Genomic DNA, 18,760 nt, shown 5'->3' with positions numbered 1-18,760 from the left:
CAGAGCTTTCCAGGCGGGCCCAGAGCCGCAGGATTTCCCCTTTTAATTTTTTTTCTTTCTTTCCCTTTCCTCCCTCCCCGGCCGGGCCCAGGCGGCGCCCATGGAGTTCTCGGAGCTGATCAAGACGGCGACAGTGGAGGACGTGCTGCTGTCGCGACAGGGGCTGCCCGCGGTGCGGGGCACGCTGTGCATCACCAGCCACCACCTGCTGCTCTCCTCCTGCCCCCGCGGCCAGCTGGAGCTCTGGCTGCTCATCCGCAACGTGGACGCCGTGGAGAAAAGGTGGGGATGTCCCCAAGGCTGTCGCTGTCCCTGTCACCCGTGCCTGAGCTGGAGGATCCCCCCTGTCCCGGTGGGCACCCCACGGGCACCGCGCTGCACCCGGGCACCTTGTCCTTCCTCTTCCTCTTCCTCCCGGCGGGGGCAGAGCGGGCATTGCCTCCTCTCCTCCTCCTCCTCCTCCTCCTCTTCCTCGTGCAGAATTTAGGCTGTACCAACCCCCCCGGAGTGGCGGCTCCCTGCGGGACACCAGCTTTGGCTTTTTGCCTCTCTGTCACCTCGCCCCATCCCGGCTGCGCTGGCAGATGAGAGCCTCAAGCACGGCACGGCCCTCGAGGGGGGAGAGGGCGGCTCGGTGCTGTCCCCAAAGCAGCCCTGACTGTCCCCGAGCCAGCCCTGACCCCCCTCCCGCAGGGTCTGCGGCTCCTCCGGCACCATCACGCTGCGCTGCAAGGACCTGCAGGTGCTGCAGCTGGAGATCCCGGGCATGGAGCAGTGTCTGAACATCGCCAGCTCCATCGAGGTGAGCCCCGGCCGGGCAAAAGAGGGTTGGAAAAGCGCTGCCAACCTCCAAAGGGTCGGAAAAGCGCTGCTGTGTTTGCTCTGGGTCCGGCATTAACTGGGTAAACACTGCGCTGGCACACGGGGCTGGCACACGGGGACAGCGCCAGCCCCGGTGTCCCTGAGCAGCCCCGGTGTCCCTGAGCAGGCTCTCTCCTCGGTGGACTCGGTGATGATGCTGTACCCGTTCTTCTACCGCCCGCCGAGCCTGCAGCTCCAGCAGGGCTGGCACCTCCGCGTCCCCGAGCGCCACTTCCAGCGGGTGGCCTCGCAGGTGAGCCCGCCCGGCCCGGCCCCGCCGCCTTCCCCGCGCTCTGCCGCCGATGTCGCCGATGTCGCCGATGTCGCCGATGTCGCTTCTCCCCCAGACGAGCCGGTGGCGGCTGAGCACCGTGAACAGCGATTTCAGCGTCTGCCCCTCGTACCCGCCCGCCGTGATGGTGCCCGCGGCCGTGGCCGATGACATCGTGGCGAGGGCGGCGCGGTTCCGGCAGGGCGGGCGCTTCCCCGTCCTCAGCTACTTCCACCCCAAAAACGGCACCGTGAGTCCGGGCCGCCCCTCTGCCGCCCCCCCTACCCCTCAGCAGGGGGATTCAATCTGCAGAGGATTCCAGGATTGGGTGGGAAGGGATCTTAGAGCTCATCCAGTGCCACCCCTGCCATGGCAGGGACACCTCCGCTGTCCCAGGGTGTCCCAGCCTGGCCTCGGGCACTGCCAGGGATCCAGGGGCAGCCTCAGATTCTCTGGGAAAACCATTCCAGCCCCTCCCAGGGAACAATTCCTTCCCAATATCCCATCCAGCCCTGCTCTCTGCTAGTGGAAACCATTCCCTGTGTCCTGTTCCCTAATCCCTTTACCCCAAATCCCTCTCCAGCTCTCCTGGAGCCCCCTCCCCTCCAGTGGACATTCTTCTCCCAGCTGTGCCATCTCCCAGTCCCTTAACCCAAATCCCTCTCCAGCCCTCTTAGAGCCCTCTCTCCTCCAGGCTGGACATTCCCTGTGTCCTGTCCCCCAGTCCCTTATCCCAAATCCCTCTCCTGGAGCCCCCTCTCCTCCAGTGGACATTCCCAGCTGTTCAATCCCCCAATCCCTTTTCCCAAATCCCTCTCCAGCTCTCCTGGAGCCCCTTTAGGCTCTCTGAGGTCACCCTGGAGCCCTCTCCTCCAGGCTGGACATTCCCTGTGTCCTGTCCCCCAATCCCTTATCCCAAATCCCTCTCCAGCTCTCCTGGAGCCCCTTTAGGCTCTCTGAGGTCACTCTGGAGCCCTCTCTCCTGCAGGTGGTCATTCCCAGCTATGCAATCCCTATCTCAAATCCCTCTCTGCCTCTCCTAGAGCCCTCTCTCCTCCAGGCTGGACATTCCCTGTGTCCTGTCCCCCCATCCCTTATCCCAAATCCCTCTCCTGGAGCCCTCTCCTCTCCAGGCTGGACATTCCCTGTGTCCTGTCCCCCAGTCCCTTATCCCAAATCCCTCTCCTGGAGCCCTCTCCTCTCCAGGCTGGACATTCCCTGTGTCCTGTCCCCCAGTCCCTTATCCCAAATCCCTCTCCTGGAGCCCTCTCTCCTCCATGCCCAGCTGTCCCCTGTCCCCAGGCCCTGCTCCGCAGCAGCCAGCCCCTGACAGGACCCAACCGGCGGCGCAGCCGTGAGGACGAGCAGCTCCTGGGGACAATCCTGGCCGAGGGCGAGCGCGGCTTCGTCCTGGACACGCGCTCGGCGCAGGCGGCCAAGCAGGCGCGGATCAGCGGCGGCGGCACCGAGCACAAATCCGCCTACCCCGGCTGGGGACGGCTGCACCGCGCCCTGGACAGGTGAGGGCGGCGCTGCCGCATTGCTGGGAAATTCCCTTCTCCTGCTGCGCTGCTCTGGGATGGGCTCTGGGCATGGGTTATTCAGCATGGGAATTGGTTTAACTTCATGGCCAATCACGGCCAGATGTGTCGAGGTTCTGAGGAGCCACCAGCTTGTGTTATCATTCTTGATAAGCCTTCTGTAAGCATCCTCTCTCTATTCTTTTTAGTATCGTTTAGTACAGCATTCACATAATATAAATATACAAATAAATATAAATATACAAATAAATATATAACATAAACATATAATATGATGCTATAATATAAATATATAATATGAATAGATAATTACAAATATATCACAGAAATATTATTGTATTATGTAATATTGTATAATAATACAATATTATATAATGCAATAATACAGAATATAGAATAGAATACAATATCATCTATAATACAAAATATAATATGATACAATATCATCTATAATACAAAATGTAATACAATACAATATAATCTATAATACAGAATATAATATGCAATATAGAATATAATGTAATACAAAATATAGAATATTATGTAATATATAACATGTAAAATATGACAAAATATAACATGACAAATAACATAAAATATAAAATAAAATATAACATATAAAATAAAAAGTAATGTAATGTAAAATATAATGTAATATAAAATATACTCTAAAAATATACTCTAAAATATACTATAAAATAAAATATAAATTATACCACACAATACAATAATAAATCAGCCTGCTGAGAACACAGAGTCATATTCTCAATTTCTCCTTCATCCTGGGGACCCTCACAAATACCACAGTGAGGGCAGGCTGCTGTCCCCTGTGTGACTGTGCCACCGTGTCCCCTGTGTCCCCTGTGTCGCCAGGGGCCGTGTGCTGCAGGACAGTTTCTCCAGGCTGGTGGAGCTGTGCAGTGACCCCGCTGTGACCATGGAGCGCTGGCTGGGCCGCCTGGACAGCAGCCGCTGGCTCAGCCACGTCAAGGCCGCCCTGAGCACGGCCTGCCTGGCTGCCCAGTGCCTGGACAGGTACGGGGGGTGCACCTTGCCCACCTCGCCCCTTTCTGAGCGCCCAGAGTGACCCCAAGGCCGGCCGGCCCCGCAGGGAGGGCTGCACGGTGCTGGTGCACGGCGCCGAGGGCACGGACACCACGCTGCTGGTGACAGCGCTGGCCCAGCTCATCCTGGACCCCGCCTGCCGCACCCTGCAGGGCTTCCAGGGGCTGCTGGAGCGGGAATGGATCCAGGTGAGAGATTTCTCAGCAGGGTGGGGGTCCCAGCCTGGCCGGGGGCCTCACTCTGGGTCACCATGGGGGTCCCACAGGCCGGGCACCCCTTCCAGCTGCGCTGCGCCCGCTCCGCCTCCTCGCACGCCCGGGGCAAGCAGGAGGCTCCGGTGTTCCTCCTCTTCCTCGACTGCGTGTGGCAGCTGAGCCGGCAGTTCCCCCTGTCGCTGGAATTTGGGGAGCAGCTGCTGCTCACCCTCTCTGACAACGCCTACGCCTCGGCCTACGGCACCTTCCTGTGCAACAACGAGAGGGAGAGGTGGGTGCGGGGACAAACCCCTCCTGTCACGGCTCAGGTGACACCAAACCCCGCTGGGGACTGGGATGTGTCCCACCTGTGCCCCCACAGGAGCCTGTGTAAGGTGAGGGAAAGCACCCACTCGCTGTGGGCATGGCTGGACCAGCCTGAGGAGAAGCACAAGTACCTGAACCCTCTGTACTCGCACAACCCCCTGGTGATCTGGCCCTCCGTGGAGCCCCAGAGCATCCAGCTGTGGCAGGGTGAGTGGGATCCTCCCAACATCCACCCTCAGCTCAGGGGCAGCTGCTGTGCCCTTTCTACAGGGGGGCTACCCCGCCCTTTCTCTCATCAGGTTTTTTCTTCCCTGTCAGGGCTCAGCTCACCCCCAGCCCTTTCTCTCTATCAGGTTTTTCCCTCCAGTGCTGTGTTTTTCCCTCTCTGACAAGGCTCAGCTCACCCCCAGCCCTTTCTCTCTATCAGGTTTTTCCCTCCAGTGCTGTGTTTTTCCCTCTCTGACAAGGCTCAGCTCACCCCCAGCCCTTTCTCCCTGCCAGGTTTTTTCCTCCGGTGGATCCGTCCCTCCCAGCACCTGGAGGAGGCCTGGGGGCAGATCCGGAGCTTGGTGCAGGGGAACAGCTGCTCCCTGCAGGAGAGCACGGGGGAAAGGCTGAGCCAGCCCCTCCCCGAGCCCCCTGCAGGGACAGAGAACGGGAAATTTGGCACAAGGTGACGCTGGATGGTCCCATGGAAGGGCTGTGCAGGACACAGACCCCGTGGGCAGTTCTGGGGCAGGGGGCAGAGCTTTCCCAGCCTTCAGCTGCCCACCCTGAGCTCGTTTTAGTAAATCTCTCTCCCAGCCCTTGCCTGTGTCCTGCTCTTCCGTAAGGAAGCTGCTCCTTCCCACTGGGATTGCAGAAGGGCCCGTGGATGGCTCTGGGGATGAAGGGCAGCAGATCACACCAAAAACCCAGATCATACCAAAAACCCAGCAGATCACACAAAAAACCCCAGCAGATTACACAAAAAACCCAGGAGATCACACCAAAAAAAAACCCAGCAGATCATACAGAAAAACTTCCAATAGATCACACAAAAAAACCCTCAGCAGATCACACCAAAAACCCAGATCACACCAAAACCCCCAGCAGATCACACTGAAAAAGCCCAACAATCACACCAAGAACCCCAGCAGATCACATGAAGAAACCCCCAACAGATCACACCAAAAACCCCAGCAGATCACACCAAAAAAAACCCCAAAAGATCACAAAAAAATCCCCAATAATCACACAAAAACCCCAGCAGATCACACCAAAAAAACCCCAAAAGATCACACAAAAAAACCCCCAACAGATCACCAAAAAACCCCTCTGCAGGACACACAAAACCAGCATCCTCCCCAAAATCCCAAAGGCTGCAGTCTCTGTCGTGCCAGCGGCTCCGAGCCTGGAGCCAGCCTGGGAATTCTGCCCTTGAGCCCAGTTTGGAGGAAGGAAAAAGGAAAAAAAGAAAAGAGCCAGGAGGGTGGGAGGGTGAGGAGCTGCAGCAGGAGCTCCCAGGGCAGGAAAAGGAAATATCTGTAATATCTGTTCCATGAGGGAGCTGGTTCAGGGTCAGCCCAGCAAACACAGCAGCAGGGCCAGGCGTGTGCAAAACAATTCCTGGCTGCTGCACTTGCAGCATTTCACACTTCAGGGCAGGGCCTGAGGCTGTGGAGCCTCCCTGGGAAGGAGTTCATGGATGGGCAGAGGTCCCAGGAGGAGCAGCTCTGCTCCATGGGTGTGGAACAAATGACAACAGAGCTGGCAAAACAAAGTCCTTGCGTTAATTTAAGTCCAGATGAGGAAAACCAACCTTAAAAAAAAAACCTCACAGAGGTGCTTTTCCTTGTGTTTAGAAAAGATTTCTATTTATTTCCTCTTTTTTTCCCTCCCCTGGTTTATAAATATGCCCAGCAGGGCAGGCAGCCAACCCAGTTCCCTTCACTCTTGTCCCAGTAAAAGCCACTGGAGTTCCCACTTCCCCAACTTCCCACAGCTCCCCAAAAATCGCTGCCAAGAACAACTTCAGGCCTTTCCTGCAGTCCTGTGGTGGAGCCCCTGGGCTGGGCAAGGCACTGGAGAAGGGAAAAGAAGAAGAGAGGAGAGGGAAATTCTCCTTCAGGCTTCAAACTCGAACTCGAAGTACTGGGGGTCGAAGTAATGGATGCGCACGTAGCCATCCTCACCCCCGCTGCTGTAGCTGCAGGGAGGAAAGGAAAAGTCAGCAATGGCAAAGTCAGGAATGCTGCTGGCAGCAAAAATACAAAGTCTGGCCTCCCCACCCACTCCTGAAACTGATACAGGAATCACAAAGTGGAAAAAAAAAAATGAGGGATATGGCCCAAGCGTGGGGCGGGGTGCGGGTGACTCCCTGGGCTGGCTCAGAATGGGAGAATTCAGGGGCTGGTTCCATTCCCAGCACAGAAATCCCCCCAGTCTGGTCACATCCCAGTTCCAAAGTGGGGTTGGGTAGACTGGGGACACTGCAAGGCTCTCACCTCTTCCCATCAGGGTGGAAGGCCACGCTGTTGATGGGCCCAAAGTGGCCCTTGACTCTGCCAAACTCCTCCTCAAAAGCCAAGTGGAAGAACCTGGGAGGAGGAAGATTGAAATTGTCACAAACCCAGGAGGGACAAAAGCACAGAACCCTCAAAAACAAAGAAAAGAGCTCCAGGGTTTCTCCAGCACTGCCAAGCTCCCAAAGGGAAGGGAAGAGCAATCCTTGGGGTGCTCTGGGTGAGGATTTTCCCCACCAGAGGGAAAAGGACCAACCTGGCCTCGAATTTGCCAATCCTGGTGGAGGTTGTGGTCACATCCATGGCCTCCTGCCCTCCTCCCAGCACCACCTGCAGGGGAGGGAAACCAGAGAAACCACAGCCCTTCAGTGCTCCCCTCTGGGATCTGGGGAATCCTGAGATCACTGAGGATGGGAAAAACCTCCAAGATTGATCCCCACCTTGAAGGCAGCTTAGAGCAGTGAGTGCCAGGTCCAGAGGTTCCCTGGACACCTCCAGAGGTGGTGACAGCCTCCAGCACTTCCCAACAATCCCACAAATCCCACAAATCCATGAGCAGGCCTCCAACCCCCTGAGGAATTCCCAGCTCCCTGCCAGATTCCATCAGAGCACACCAAACTTTGCCTGAGCCAGCAGAAACTCCCCAGGCTCGTTCCAGAGCGCTGGTTTTGGGCTGGACTGGGAAGAGCCACAAGGCAGGAGTGGCAGGACCAGTGAGAGCCTGAGGGAGCTCATCCTTACGTGATCAAAAATGGGGGAAAGGGCAGCAGAGTTCACCGGCCGCTCCGTCCGGAACGTCTTCAGGTGCTCCAGGGACGTGCAGTCAAAGAGCTTTGAGGGAAAAAGGAGAAATTCGTTCACTATCTCCAGCTGCTGAGCCTCACCTGCATGGATGTTCCCTCTCCCAAGCTCGAATCCCAAAAATATCCCCCCAGAAAGGGAAATCTTCCACCTTCCAGAATTTAAACCGCAAACGTTCTACGGGAATACCCAAATATTTCATTTTCGATGCTTGGCTGTTCATTCCCTTTCTCACTGAACATTCCCAAGGAGAAAAACTCTCTCTGAGCAGAGATCCTGCCAGGAAATGTGCAGGAAAAGCTCACCTTGGCTGTGTTATCCTTGGAGGCAGTGATGAACATGGTCATGTCCCGGGAGGTCTGGATGTCGTTGATTTGCTTGGTGTGCTCCTTGATATTGGAGAGCTGCTCGCCTGACTGGAGGGGAAAAGGAGTTTTCAGGGAGCTGGGAAGGGATTCCTCATTAAAAATAACTTGGAATGGAATCCTGGAAGGGATTCCCTCATTAAAAATAACATGGAATGGAATCCTGGAAGTGATTTCCTCATTAAAAATAACATGGAATGGAATCCTGGAAGTGATTCCCTCATTAAAAATAACCTGGAATGGAATCCTGGTAGTGATTCCCTCATTAAAAATAACATGGAATGGAATCCTGGAAGTGATTTCCTCATTAAAAATAACCTGGAATGGAATCCTGGAAGTGATTCCCTCATTAAAAGTGACATGGAATGGAATCCTGGAAGGGATTTCCTCATTAAAAATAACCTGGAATGGAATCCTGGAAGGGATTCCCTCATTAAAAGTGACATGGAATGGAATCCTGGAAGGGATTTCCTCATTAAAAGTGACATGGAATGGAATCCTGGAAGTGATTTCCTCATTAAAAATAACCTGGAATGGAATCCTGGAAGTGATTCCCTCATTAAAAGTGACATGGAATGGAATCCTGGAAGTGATTCCCTCATTAAAAATAACATGGAATGGAATCCTGGAAGGGATTTCCTCATTAAAAGTGACCTGGAACGTCACATGGAATGCTTTGGGTGGGAATTTAGGAGTGGATTCAGTGCCAGGTCCCTGCTCTGTGTCAATTCCAGCCTTGCTCAGGGCAGCCTCAGATTATAACAGAGGAGGAGAAGAGGAATTTTCATGGAGCTGGGAAGTGATTTCCTCATTAAAAATAGCCTGGGAGATCATGGAATAAAGTCCTGGAATGCTTTGAGTGGGAATTTAGGAATGGATTCAGTGCCAGGTCTCTGCTCTGGGTCAATTCCAGCCTTGCTCAGGGGAGCTTCAGATTTTAATAAGAGAGGGGAAAAGGAATTTTCATGGAGCTGGGAAGTGATTTCCTCATTAAAAACAACTTGGGAGATCAGTGAATAAAATCCTGGAATGCTTTGGGTGGGAAGGGAATTTAGGAATGGATTCAGTTCCAGGTCCCTGCTCTGTGTCAGTTCCAGCCTTACTTGGGGCAGCCTCAAATTTTAACAGGGGAGGGGAAGAGGAATTTTCAGGGAGCTGGGAAATTATTCCCTTATTAAAAATAACGTGGAATAGAATCCTGGAATGCTCTGGGTGGGAAGGGAATTTAGGAATGGATTCAGTTCCATGTCCCTGCTCTGTGTCAATTCCAGTCTCACTTGGGGGAGCCTCAGATTGTAAAAAGGGGAGGGGAAGAGGAATTTTCAGGGAGCTGGGAAATGATTCCCTCATTAAAAACAACATGGAACAGAAGAGCTCATGGAATAAAATCCTGGAAGGGAATTTAGGAAGGGATTCAGTTCCTCACCCTGCGCTGTGCCAGCTCCAGCCTCGCTCAGGGCACCCCACATTTCAATGATCCTTGCTGGAGCTGCAGTTTGGAGCCCCCAGATCCCACATCCCAGCCCTGATCCCCCCAGGAACGCTGCCCCAGGCCCTGACCTTGGCACTGAACTGGTTGAGCTCCCCGTTCTCGTGGCCAGCGATGATGAACTCCCCGAGCGGGCCCCACACGGCGCTGGTGATCTTGGAGTCGCTGCAGGGAATCTTCATGTAGGGCTCGTTGTTCTCTGGGGCAGGGAAGGAGCAATCAGCCACCCACAGCCACCACTGATCCCTTTGTGCCCCCTGCTCAGCCTGGATTTGGGATTTCCCAGCATTTCAGGGGTGGATTTTTATTTATGGAGCTCAGATTTCCAGGGGGAGCGTTTTGGAATCCCGTAGGGAAGGGGATGAAGGAATCTTGTCCTTGCTGATGTGATCACCTCCCTCCCAGCAAAGAGATTTTTTAGGGAAAAAAAATCACCCCCAAGCACTCCCAGCCAAGAGATTTTTTAAGGAAATTCAAATTTCAAGTGCAGGAATTCAGGGTGAGCTCCCTGCTGCAGCATTCCCACAAATTTTCATTTCCCTGTTCCTGATGCTCCTGAGGTAAGAGGGACTCCTTTGGGAGCTTTATAATCCCCTATAAAATTAAGATTTATCCTTTTATGTCCCATGCTCAGCTTGGATTTGGGGTTTTCCAGCATTTCAAGGGTGGATTTTTATTTATGGAGTTCAGACTTCCAGGGACAGCATTTTGGAATCCCATAGGGAAGGGGATGAAGGAATTGTGTCCTTGCTGATGTGATCACTCCCAGCCATCCAGCAAAGAGATTTTTTAAGGGAAATTCAAATTTCAAGTGCAGGAATTCAGGGTGAGCTCCCTGCTGCAGCATTCCCACAAATTTTCATTTCCCTGTTCCTGATGCTCCTGAGGTAAAAGGGAGCTTTATAATCCCCTATAAAATTAAGATTTATCCTTTTATGGCCCATGCTCAGCCTGGATTTGGGGTTTTCCAGCATTTCAAGGGTGGATTTTTATTTATGGAGATTTCCAGGGGCAGCATTTTGGAATCCCATAGGGAAGGGGGGTCAGAATTAAATGCTTTCCCACCATTTCAAGGTGGATTCCTTGGTGATGTTTATTTGTGGAGCTCAGATTTCCAGGGGGGCTCAGGGGCAGCATTTTGGAATCCCATAGGGAAGGGGATGAAGGAATTGTGGTAAAAGGGAGCTTTATAATCCCCTATAAAATTAAGATTTATCCTTTTATGTCCCATGCTCAGCCTGGATTTGGGCTTTTCCAGCATTTCAAGGGTGGATTTTTATTTATGGAGCTTTTCCAGGGGCAGCCTTTTGGAATCCCATAGGGAAGGGGATGAAGGAATTGTGTCCTTGCTGATGTGATCACACCCCAACCACTCCAAATCATCCAGCAAAGAGATTTTTTTAGGGAATCATCTCCTCTGCTCCACCCCTGGAAACATTCCAGGTTAGAGCAACTTGGCGCAGGGAAAGGAGCCCCTGCTCATGGGAATGGGGTGAGATTTAACCCCAAAACCCACAGTGGGACCCCAGAGGGGGATCCCCTGGCCCCTCACCGATCTGGCTGGGGTCCCTGAGGTCGAAGAAGCTGACAAAGCACTGGTAGCCCATCTGCTTGTCCGTGGAAAACATGATGATGTTCCCTCCAAAGTCGAAGCCGCACGTCCTCACGGCAGAGCTGGTCTTCACCAGGGCCAGCTGCTTCCCTGGGGGGCAGAGCAGGGGAAAAGGGGTTTTCAGGGAGCTGGGATGGGATTTCCTCCTTAAAAACAGCCTGGGATGGCATGGAATGGAAGCTGGAATGATCTGGGTGGGAATTTAGGCGTGGATTCAGTTCTATGTGTCAATTCCAGCCGTGCTCAGGGGAACATCAAATTTTAAAAAAAGGGGAGGGGGAGAGGAATTTTCAGGGAGCTGGGAAGTGATTCCCTCATTAAAAACACCTTGGGAGAACATGGAATAAAGTCCTGGAATGCTTTGGGTAGGAATTTAGGAGTGGATTCAGTTCCAGGTCCCTGCTCTGTGTCAATTCCAGCCTTGCTCAGGGGAGCCTCAGATTTAATCAGGGGAGGGGAAAAAGAATTTTCAGGGAGTTGGGAAGGGATTTCCTCATTAAAAACACCCTGGGAGAGCATGGAATAAAATCCTGGAATGCTCTGGAAGGGAATTTAGGCATGAATTCAGTTCCACACCCTGCACTGAGGTGTCGCTTCCAGCGTTGCTTGGGCAGCCTCAGATTTTAACAGGGAAGGGGAAGAGGAATTTTCAGGGAGCTGGGAAGGGATTTCCTCATTAAAAACACTCATCCTCATTGGGAGAAGGTGCTGGAATCAAATGGAACCCTGGAATGCTCTGGGTGGGAATTTAGGAATGGATTCAGTGCCAGGTCCCTGCTCTGGGTCAATTCCAGCCTTGCTCAGGGGAACCTCAGATTTAAACAGAAGAGGGGAAGAGGAATTTTCAGGGAGTTGGGAAGTGATTCCCTCATTAAAAACACCTTGGGAGAGCATGGAATAAAACCCTGGAATGCTTTGAGTAGGAATTTAGGAATGGATTCAGTTCCAGGTCCCTGCTCTGGGTCAGTTCCAGCCTCGCTCAGGGGAGCCCCAAATTTTAACCAAGGCAGGGAAAGATGAATTTTCATGGAGCTGGGAAATGTTTTCCTCATTAAAAACAACCTGGGAGATCAAAGAATAAAATCCTGGAATGGTTTGGGTGGGAAGGGAATTTAGGAATGGATTCAGTGCCAGGTCCCTGCTCTGTGTCAATTCCAGCCTTGCCCAGGGGAGCTTCAGATTTTAATAAGAGAGGGGAAAAGGAATTTTCAGGGAGCTGGGAAGTGATTCCCTCATTAAAAATAACCTGGAATTGAAATCTGGAATGCTTTGGGTGGGAATTTAGGAGTGGATTCAGTTCCAGGTCGCTGCTCTGGGTCAATTCCAGCCTTGCTTGGGGCAGCCTCAGAGTTTAACAGAGGAGGGGAAGAGTCCCAGGGATGTCCCCCCCAGCCCCAGGGATGTCCCCCCCAGCCCCAGGGATGTCCCAGCAGCGTCCCCCAGGGGGACCTGGGGTGGCCTCACCTGTCTCACAGTCCCACAGGCGGCAGCTGTTGTCTGCAGAGCCCGTGAGGACGTGCCTGGTGTCCCCTGGGCCACCATTAAGGGAAAATCAGCCCCACATTCCACTGCCTGGCCACACACAGAGCGGTTCTGAAGCCAAAATGGGAATAATTTTTTTTTTTCAGGGCAAAATCGGCCCCAGGGAAGGCAACGCAGAGCTCAAGTGTTCCCATGGCAAAATCCCATCATTTTCCCATGAAATTTAAAAGAAAAGGGTCAGGTTTTTTTTGCATTTAAACGAATTTTCCACATTTTTATCTCTGCTGCCTGTGGAAAACCTTCCCAAACATCCAGAGAAGCAGCAAAAGGCACAACAAACCCAGCTATCCATTGGGATGTTATTTCAGATGGGGAAACACCCAGAAGATGGGAAAAGAGGGGGCAGCAGAAGGAATGGATTCAGTTTAAAAGAAGAGTTTAAATGTTCCTCTTGGAGAGGAAGATGAGGAGCAGCCGGGAGGAAGCACCGGGGATGATTCAGCCACTAAACCACGGAATAAAACCGGTTTGGGGATCAAAGGATACAGTCGGCATCCACACACCACACAGCTCCCGTGTGCCCATTGTAGGTCCCCAACCTCTCGCCGTTCACCGAATACCAAACATTGACAATCTGCGAGGAGGGGGAAAGAAAAAAAAAAAAAAAAAAAGATTAAAATTAAGGATGAATTCATGAACGGTTAATTAGCGGGGGTGGGGAGCACTCACGGGATCTTTGGCCACGGTGAAGAGCAGGTCTCCCTCGCGGTTGTATTTGATCTGAGTGATGGAGCGCTCATGGCCTTGCAGCAGGATGGGCTTCTGTAATTAATGATTAAATAATTAATGAGGGTGAGAACGGGGGGGAGCGTGGCCCCCGGTCCGAGGCTCCTGGGACGCGGGGGGGCGGCCAAGCCGCCCCCCCACGCCCAGGAGCCTCGGACCGGGGGCGTGGAGGCGCTAAATCATCGGTGGGACCAAAACTCGCGCACACCGAGCCCGCGGCCATCCCGCTCTCACCATGGCGGCCACGCTGAGGCCTCAGGGGCGGCACTTCCGGGATGCTGGCGGCGCGCCGGAAATACGTCACTGTCTCTATGACAACAATAGACTTCCGGGTAAAGTAGGAAGTGCGGCGGCGTTGCCATGGCGACCGCGGGTGAGGAGGGCGTGATGGCGGCGGGGAGGGTTTGGTTGGGAAGGGGGAAACGTGGCTGGGGGGGCCCGATGGGGGTGCGAGGAGGTTGGGGAGGGGGTTCGGGCTCTTGTGGCAGGACGGGAACATGGAGCGGAGCTGTCAGTGCCGCGGGCAGGGACGGCTGGGGCTGCTCCGGGCGCCACCCGGCCGGGCCTCGGGCACTGCCCGGTGCTGAGGGTGATGCCTTGAGGGGCTCCCTGGAACAGAGGCTGGACAGAGTTAAAGAATAAAGCAGGGATTTATTCAAATGCCTTCAAAGGATGCACCTGCGGCAGTACAAGAGCCTGCCTGTGTCTACACCCAAGATGGACAGCAGATCACGAGTTTTCACACTTTGATAAGTTTTGGTCCATTTCCATATTGGGGTTCATTGTCCAATTCCAGCTCAGGTGATGCAGTCCCACCCTCCCAGTTTGCTCCCCTCCATTCCCTGTTGTTTGCACTTTTTGGGGCTGAAGCTGCAGGGTTGCCCTTGGTTCTGGGGCTGGAAATTGATTGTTTGTGTGACTGAGCTGTGAGGAGAACACTTTATATGGAGTTCAGAGTCTCACACTAAGGCACTGCAGAGTATGGAAAATATGAAAGTTAAAACTGAAGGCATCAAGGGGCTGGCTCCACGGCTCTGACCCGGTGTTCCAGGGGCCGGGCTGGCTCCACGGCTCTGACCCGGTGTTCCAGGGGCCGGGCTGGCTCCATGGCTCTGACCCCGGTGTTCCAGGGGCCGGGCTGGCTCCACGGCTCTGACCCGGTGTTCCCAAGGCCGGGCTGGCTCCATGGCTCTGACCCCGGTGTTCCAGGGGCCGGGCTGGCTCCATGGCTCTGACCCGGTGTTCCAGGGGCCGGGCTGGCTCCATGGCTCTGACCCCGGTGTTCCCAAGGCCGGGCTGGCTCCATGGCTCTGACCCCGGTGTTCCCAAGGCCGGGCTGGCTCCACGGCTCTGACCCGGTGTTCCCCCCAGGGCAGGCGCTGGCCCTGGCGCTGGTGGCCGCGCTCTGGGGCGGTACCGGGCCGTTCCTGCGGGCGGCAGCCGCGGGCGTGGAGGAGCTGCGGGGCCGGGGCCGCCTGCGGCAGCTGCTGGCGGAGCTGCGATTCCTCAGCCTCAACTGGCAGGTGAGAGCCCGCGTATTAGAAATTATAAATATCATTAATGGCGTTCTTTCTCATTGCTGTGCTGGCTTCTGCAAGTTATTGTTAATCACAAACATCCTGATATAGTGCACTTTGTAATCCCTTTTCACTGCTTTTTGGTATAATAATAAATATATAATTAATATAATATAATATAATATAATATAATATAATATAATATAATATAATATAATATAATATAATATAATATAATATAATATAATATAATATAATATAATATAATATAATATAATACTAATACAATATAATACAATATATCAGTTTTTGTATGCACCGTGTAGTTTATATAAATAATAGTGTGATAAATATAGCTTAGACCTTCTCATACTCTTAAAGTAGAAACTATGTGCTGTTGAATACTTTTATTTGTGGAACTAACTCAGATAACAGTGTAAAATAGCTCTGTTAGGTCAATGTGTTTGTGGACTGTTTTATTTGAATCATAAAATAGCAGTAACAAGAACCAGGACATGAAGAGAAAAAGTAAACTTTGCTGAAAGTTTAGTATCCATGCTGAAACTCCAGTATCCACAATTGCCCATCCTCAGGGGGTTATTCCTGCAGAGTTCCCGCCTCTCCCAGGTGTCCTGGCCAATCCCCCTGACCCTGGGTTGGCACTGGCACTGACAAAACCACAGAACCCTCAAAAACAAAAGAAAATAAAACTAAAAAAGAGCTCCAGGGTTTCTCCAGCACAGCCAAGTTCCCAAAGGGAAGGGAAGAGCAATCCTTGGGGTGCTCTGGGTGAGGATTTTCCCCACCAGAGGGAAAAGGACCAACCTGGCCTCGAATTTGCCAATCCTGGTGGAGGTTGTGGTCACATCCATGGCCTCCTGCCCTCCTCCCAGCACCACCTGCAGGGGAGGGAAACCAGAGAAACCACAGCCCTTCAGTGCTCCCCTCTGGGATCTGGGGAATCCTGAGATCACTGAGGATGGGAAAAACCTCCAAGATTGATCCCCACCTTGAAACCAGTTTGGAGCAGAGGGTGCCAGGGTGGGAGCTTCAGGCAGCTCTGTGTTCTCCTGCAGTACCTGGTGCCCTTCCTGCTCAACCAGGCTGGATCTCTGCTCTTCTACCTCACCTTGGCCTCCACAGGTCAGCTCCTGCTGCTTTTTTTGGGGTGGTTTGATGGGATTTTTGTGGGTTGGTGATTCGGCCAAACAGCTGCCTTGGAATAATCTCAAATAAACCGAATTTCTGCACTTGGATCTTACATTTCAGACCTGTCCCTGGCAGTGCCACTCTGCAACTCCCTGGCTTTGGTTGTGACCTTGGTGACTGGGAAAATCCTGGGAGAGGACATTGGGGGGAAAAGTGAGTCCCACTTCGAGCATTTCCTCAAGAAATCAGCTTTTATTGGATTGAGATGATTTGATTTTTAACGTGGGGGATTTGATTTTTAATGTGGTAGATTTGATTTATAATATGGGGGATTTGATTCATAATGTATAATTTAATTTACAATCTAATCTGAAGACACCAAACACCCCACAAGGCTTGAACTGGGTCAGAGCAGCTTTGGCTGCAGGGAATTGAAATGGGAATGGAAAATTCCCATGGAAAAGGGAAAGGGAATTGAAACAGATTTTCTGGCAGGGCTGGTGAATTTAAAGCCAGAATTGGCTGTTTTAAGCTAAAAGGATTTAAATTTCCCTCAGGAGATGTTTAACCATGAATAAAATGCCCACCATGGAAAAGGAGTGGCCCAAAAGCCCCCAAAATCAACGTGCCCTGCTCAGGTGGTCAGGAAAAAGCAGGAAATTGGGAAATTTCAAACCTCAGGAGCTGGAGGTTGTTGGTTGAGGCAGATCCCCAGTTTTCCCCCGTTTGTTGATTCTGGATTTGTTCCTCCCCAGGAGCTGTGGCAGGAATGCTGCTCACCATGCTGGGGGTGTCCCTGTGCCTGGCTGGGGCCTGAGGCAGCAGCAGAGGCTGACCCAGGGCTCCTGGCCCAGCCCCACCTGGGCAGGTGTTTTGGGATGGATCCCAAACAAAACCCATGGATTGCACCCCCAGGGTGGCCCCACTGCAGGGACAGCAGCCAGGTTTGTGCCTTAAGGGGATCTTGGTGCCTCTTTGAAGACCATAGGGATTAATAAACTGTCTTGGACAGCACTGGAGGGGTAAGAAAGGGTTAATAAATTATCCAGTGTGACCTCCTGGCACTGATGGAGTTTTTGATTAGCCCAAATCCTTCTGAGCACCCCTAAACCCTTCCAGCAGCCCCTCACTGAACCCAAATCCTTCCGCCAAGCCCAAATCAAGTTCTTCCAGTTACCCTAAACCCTTCTGACAATCCCAAACCCTCCTAACCACCCTAAACCCTTCTGACCACCCCTAAACCCTCCTGAGCAGCCTCCTGAGCACCCCAAACCCTTCTGGCCAACCCAAATCCTTCTAAACCCTTCTGACCACCCCTAAACCCTTTCAAGCATCCTCTCACTGAGCCCAAACCCTTCTGCCAAGCCCAAACCAAACCCTTCCAGCCACCCCAAACCCTTCTGACAATCCCAAACCCTTCCAGGCACCCCAAACCTTTCTGACAACACTAAACCTCCTGAGCAGCCTCCTGAGCACCCCAAATCCTCAGGGCTCTTGGATCCTGCAGGATTTATCCCCCAGGATCTGTTCCTGGCAGGTTCCCACCAGGATTCCTGGATCAGCAGCTCGTGTCCCACCCCTGCCCAGGTGCTGTCACATCCCTGTCACGGTTTGGGAAGTCCCAGAGGTCCTGTCCTGTCCTGGCCACCTCCCCCTCAGCCATGGACACACCAGGAGAAACCAGCGAGCCAGGCAAGAACAGCTTCAGCATCAGGAAAAGTTTTTTTTTTTTATTCCCAAAAAATAAAAATAATTCCAGAATTCCAGAGCAGAAGGATCCGCATCTACAGTGGGGTTGGGGCAGGGGAGCACAGCACCATGGGGGAAGTCCCTGAGGGACTTGGGATGTCCCTGAGGGACCTGGGATGTCCCTGAGGGACCTGGGATGTCCCTGGGATGTCCCTTCTGAGGGACCTGGGATGTCCCTTTCTGAGGGACCTGGGATGTCCCTGGATGTCCCTTTGTGAGGGACGTGGGATGTCCCTGAGCTGAAGGAATTGCCAAAGCACCAGGTCCTTTTCCTGCCTCTGCCCCAGGAGAGAATTCCCAGGGGCAGGAATGAGCCTCATCCCAAGGACCAGGGGCTGGGTCTCCCTCCCCATTCAGCACTCCCCAAAAATCCCCTGGGACACCCTGGATAGTGCAGAGCCACCCCAAAGCCAGCTTCCCCCGTGGAATCCCCACAGTTGTGTGGGAAGAGCTCAGTCCTGCAGCTCCAGCTCCTCCACAGCACCTGCTGGGAGTGCCAGTCCTCATGTCCCACCTGGATCACCCAGCTCAGGCACAGCAGGGATCTCCTGGGATGGGATGGATCCCTCCAGGACACTCCCATGGCTGCTCCTGCTCACACCAAACATCCACAGAAGGATTTTGTTCCATTTGTCTGGAGTGAAACATCCCCCAGCTGTCCCTGTGCCATCAGGGCTGCTGCTGCTGCTGCTGCTGCAGCTCCAGGGCTTCTCCACAGCAGGCCAGGAACTCGGGGATGCTGCTGGGATGGTCAGGAACACCCAACTTCTGCTTCAGCAGCAGGAACTGCAGGGAGACACAGCCTGATGTACATTGCTTTATATCTCTTGATTTTTTCTATGCATTTAGTTCTATTTGCTTTTATATCTCTTTATATTTTCTATTTTCTTTTATATTGTCTTTGATATTTCTTTATATTTTCTATTTTCTTTATATTTTCTATTTCCTTTTCTATTGTCTTTGATATCTGCTATTTCCTTTATATTTTCTTTCATATTTCCTTTATATTTTTTTATATTTTCCTTGACATTTCTATTTTCTTTTATA

The 18,760-nt window shown here is 52.6% G+C and overlaps 3 protein-coding genes across 4 annotated transcripts; 2 read left to right on the top strand and 1 right to left on the bottom strand.

The window, feature by feature from the left end:
• The first annotated feature begins 728 nt into the window (after window positions 1-728).
• On the top strand, window positions 729-5,057 carry LOC115912874 (myotubularin-related protein 9-like). The gene is made up of 8 exons (XM_030964658.1): window positions 729-802; window positions 989-1,114; window positions 1,209-1,382; window positions 2,435-2,652; window positions 3,547-3,708; window positions 3,785-3,926; window positions 4,004-4,466; window positions 4,761-5,057. Exons 1-8 carry the CDS (start codon window positions 767-769, stop codon window positions 4,934-4,936), a joined length of 1,497 nt encoding a protein of 498 aa, XP_030820518.1. The 5' UTR covers window positions 729-766; the 3' UTR covers window positions 4,937-5,057.
• A 1,030-nt stretch (window positions 5,058-6,087) lies between these two features.
• EIF3I (eukaryotic translation initiation factor 3 subunit I) lies at window positions 6,088-13,660 on the bottom strand. The gene is given in 13 exon segments (XM_030964676.1): window positions 6,088-6,447; window positions 6,746-6,838; window positions 7,020-7,093; window positions 7,505-7,594; window positions 7,870-7,980; window positions 9,490-9,617; window positions 10,971-11,120; window positions 12,495-12,560; window positions 13,059-13,146; window positions 13,242-13,334; window positions 13,533-13,550; window positions 13,552-13,621; window positions 13,623-13,660. Coding segments are annotated over 13 exon segments (1,101 nt in total). The 3' UTR covers window positions 6,088-6,365.
• Window positions 13,648-17,697, top strand: TMEM234 (transmembrane protein 234). Of its 2 annotated transcripts, XR_004061351.1 has the most exons (6): window positions 13,648-13,671; window positions 14,670-14,821; window positions 15,892-15,958; window positions 16,085-16,177; window positions 16,720-16,908; window positions 17,552-17,697. XR_004061351.1 is itself a non-coding variant. In XM_030964679.1 (5 exons), exons 1-5 carry the CDS (start codon window positions 13,659-13,661, stop codon window positions 16,779-16,781), a joined length of 387 nt encoding a protein of 128 aa, XP_030820539.1. In that variant the 5' UTR covers window positions 13,648-13,658; the 3' UTR covers window positions 16,782-17,021. The 2 variants fall into 2 exon arrangements, 1 of the variants encoding a protein (XP_030820539.1); XM_030964679.1 differs by lacking the exon at window positions 17,552-17,697 and having other exon boundaries at window positions 16,720-17,021.
• Window positions 17,698-18,760: the final 1,063 nt, after the last annotated feature.

Source organism: Camarhynchus parvulus, chromosome 23 (genome assembly GCF_901933205.1).
Source record: "Camarhynchus parvulus chromosome 23, STF_HiC, whole genome shotgun sequence".
Taxonomy (NCBI): domain Eukaryota; kingdom Metazoa; phylum Chordata; class Aves; order Passeriformes; family Thraupidae; genus Camarhynchus; species Camarhynchus parvulus.
The sequence above is the reverse complement of the archived record's forward strand: the minus strand, read 5'-3'. Positions and strand labels throughout refer to the sequence as shown.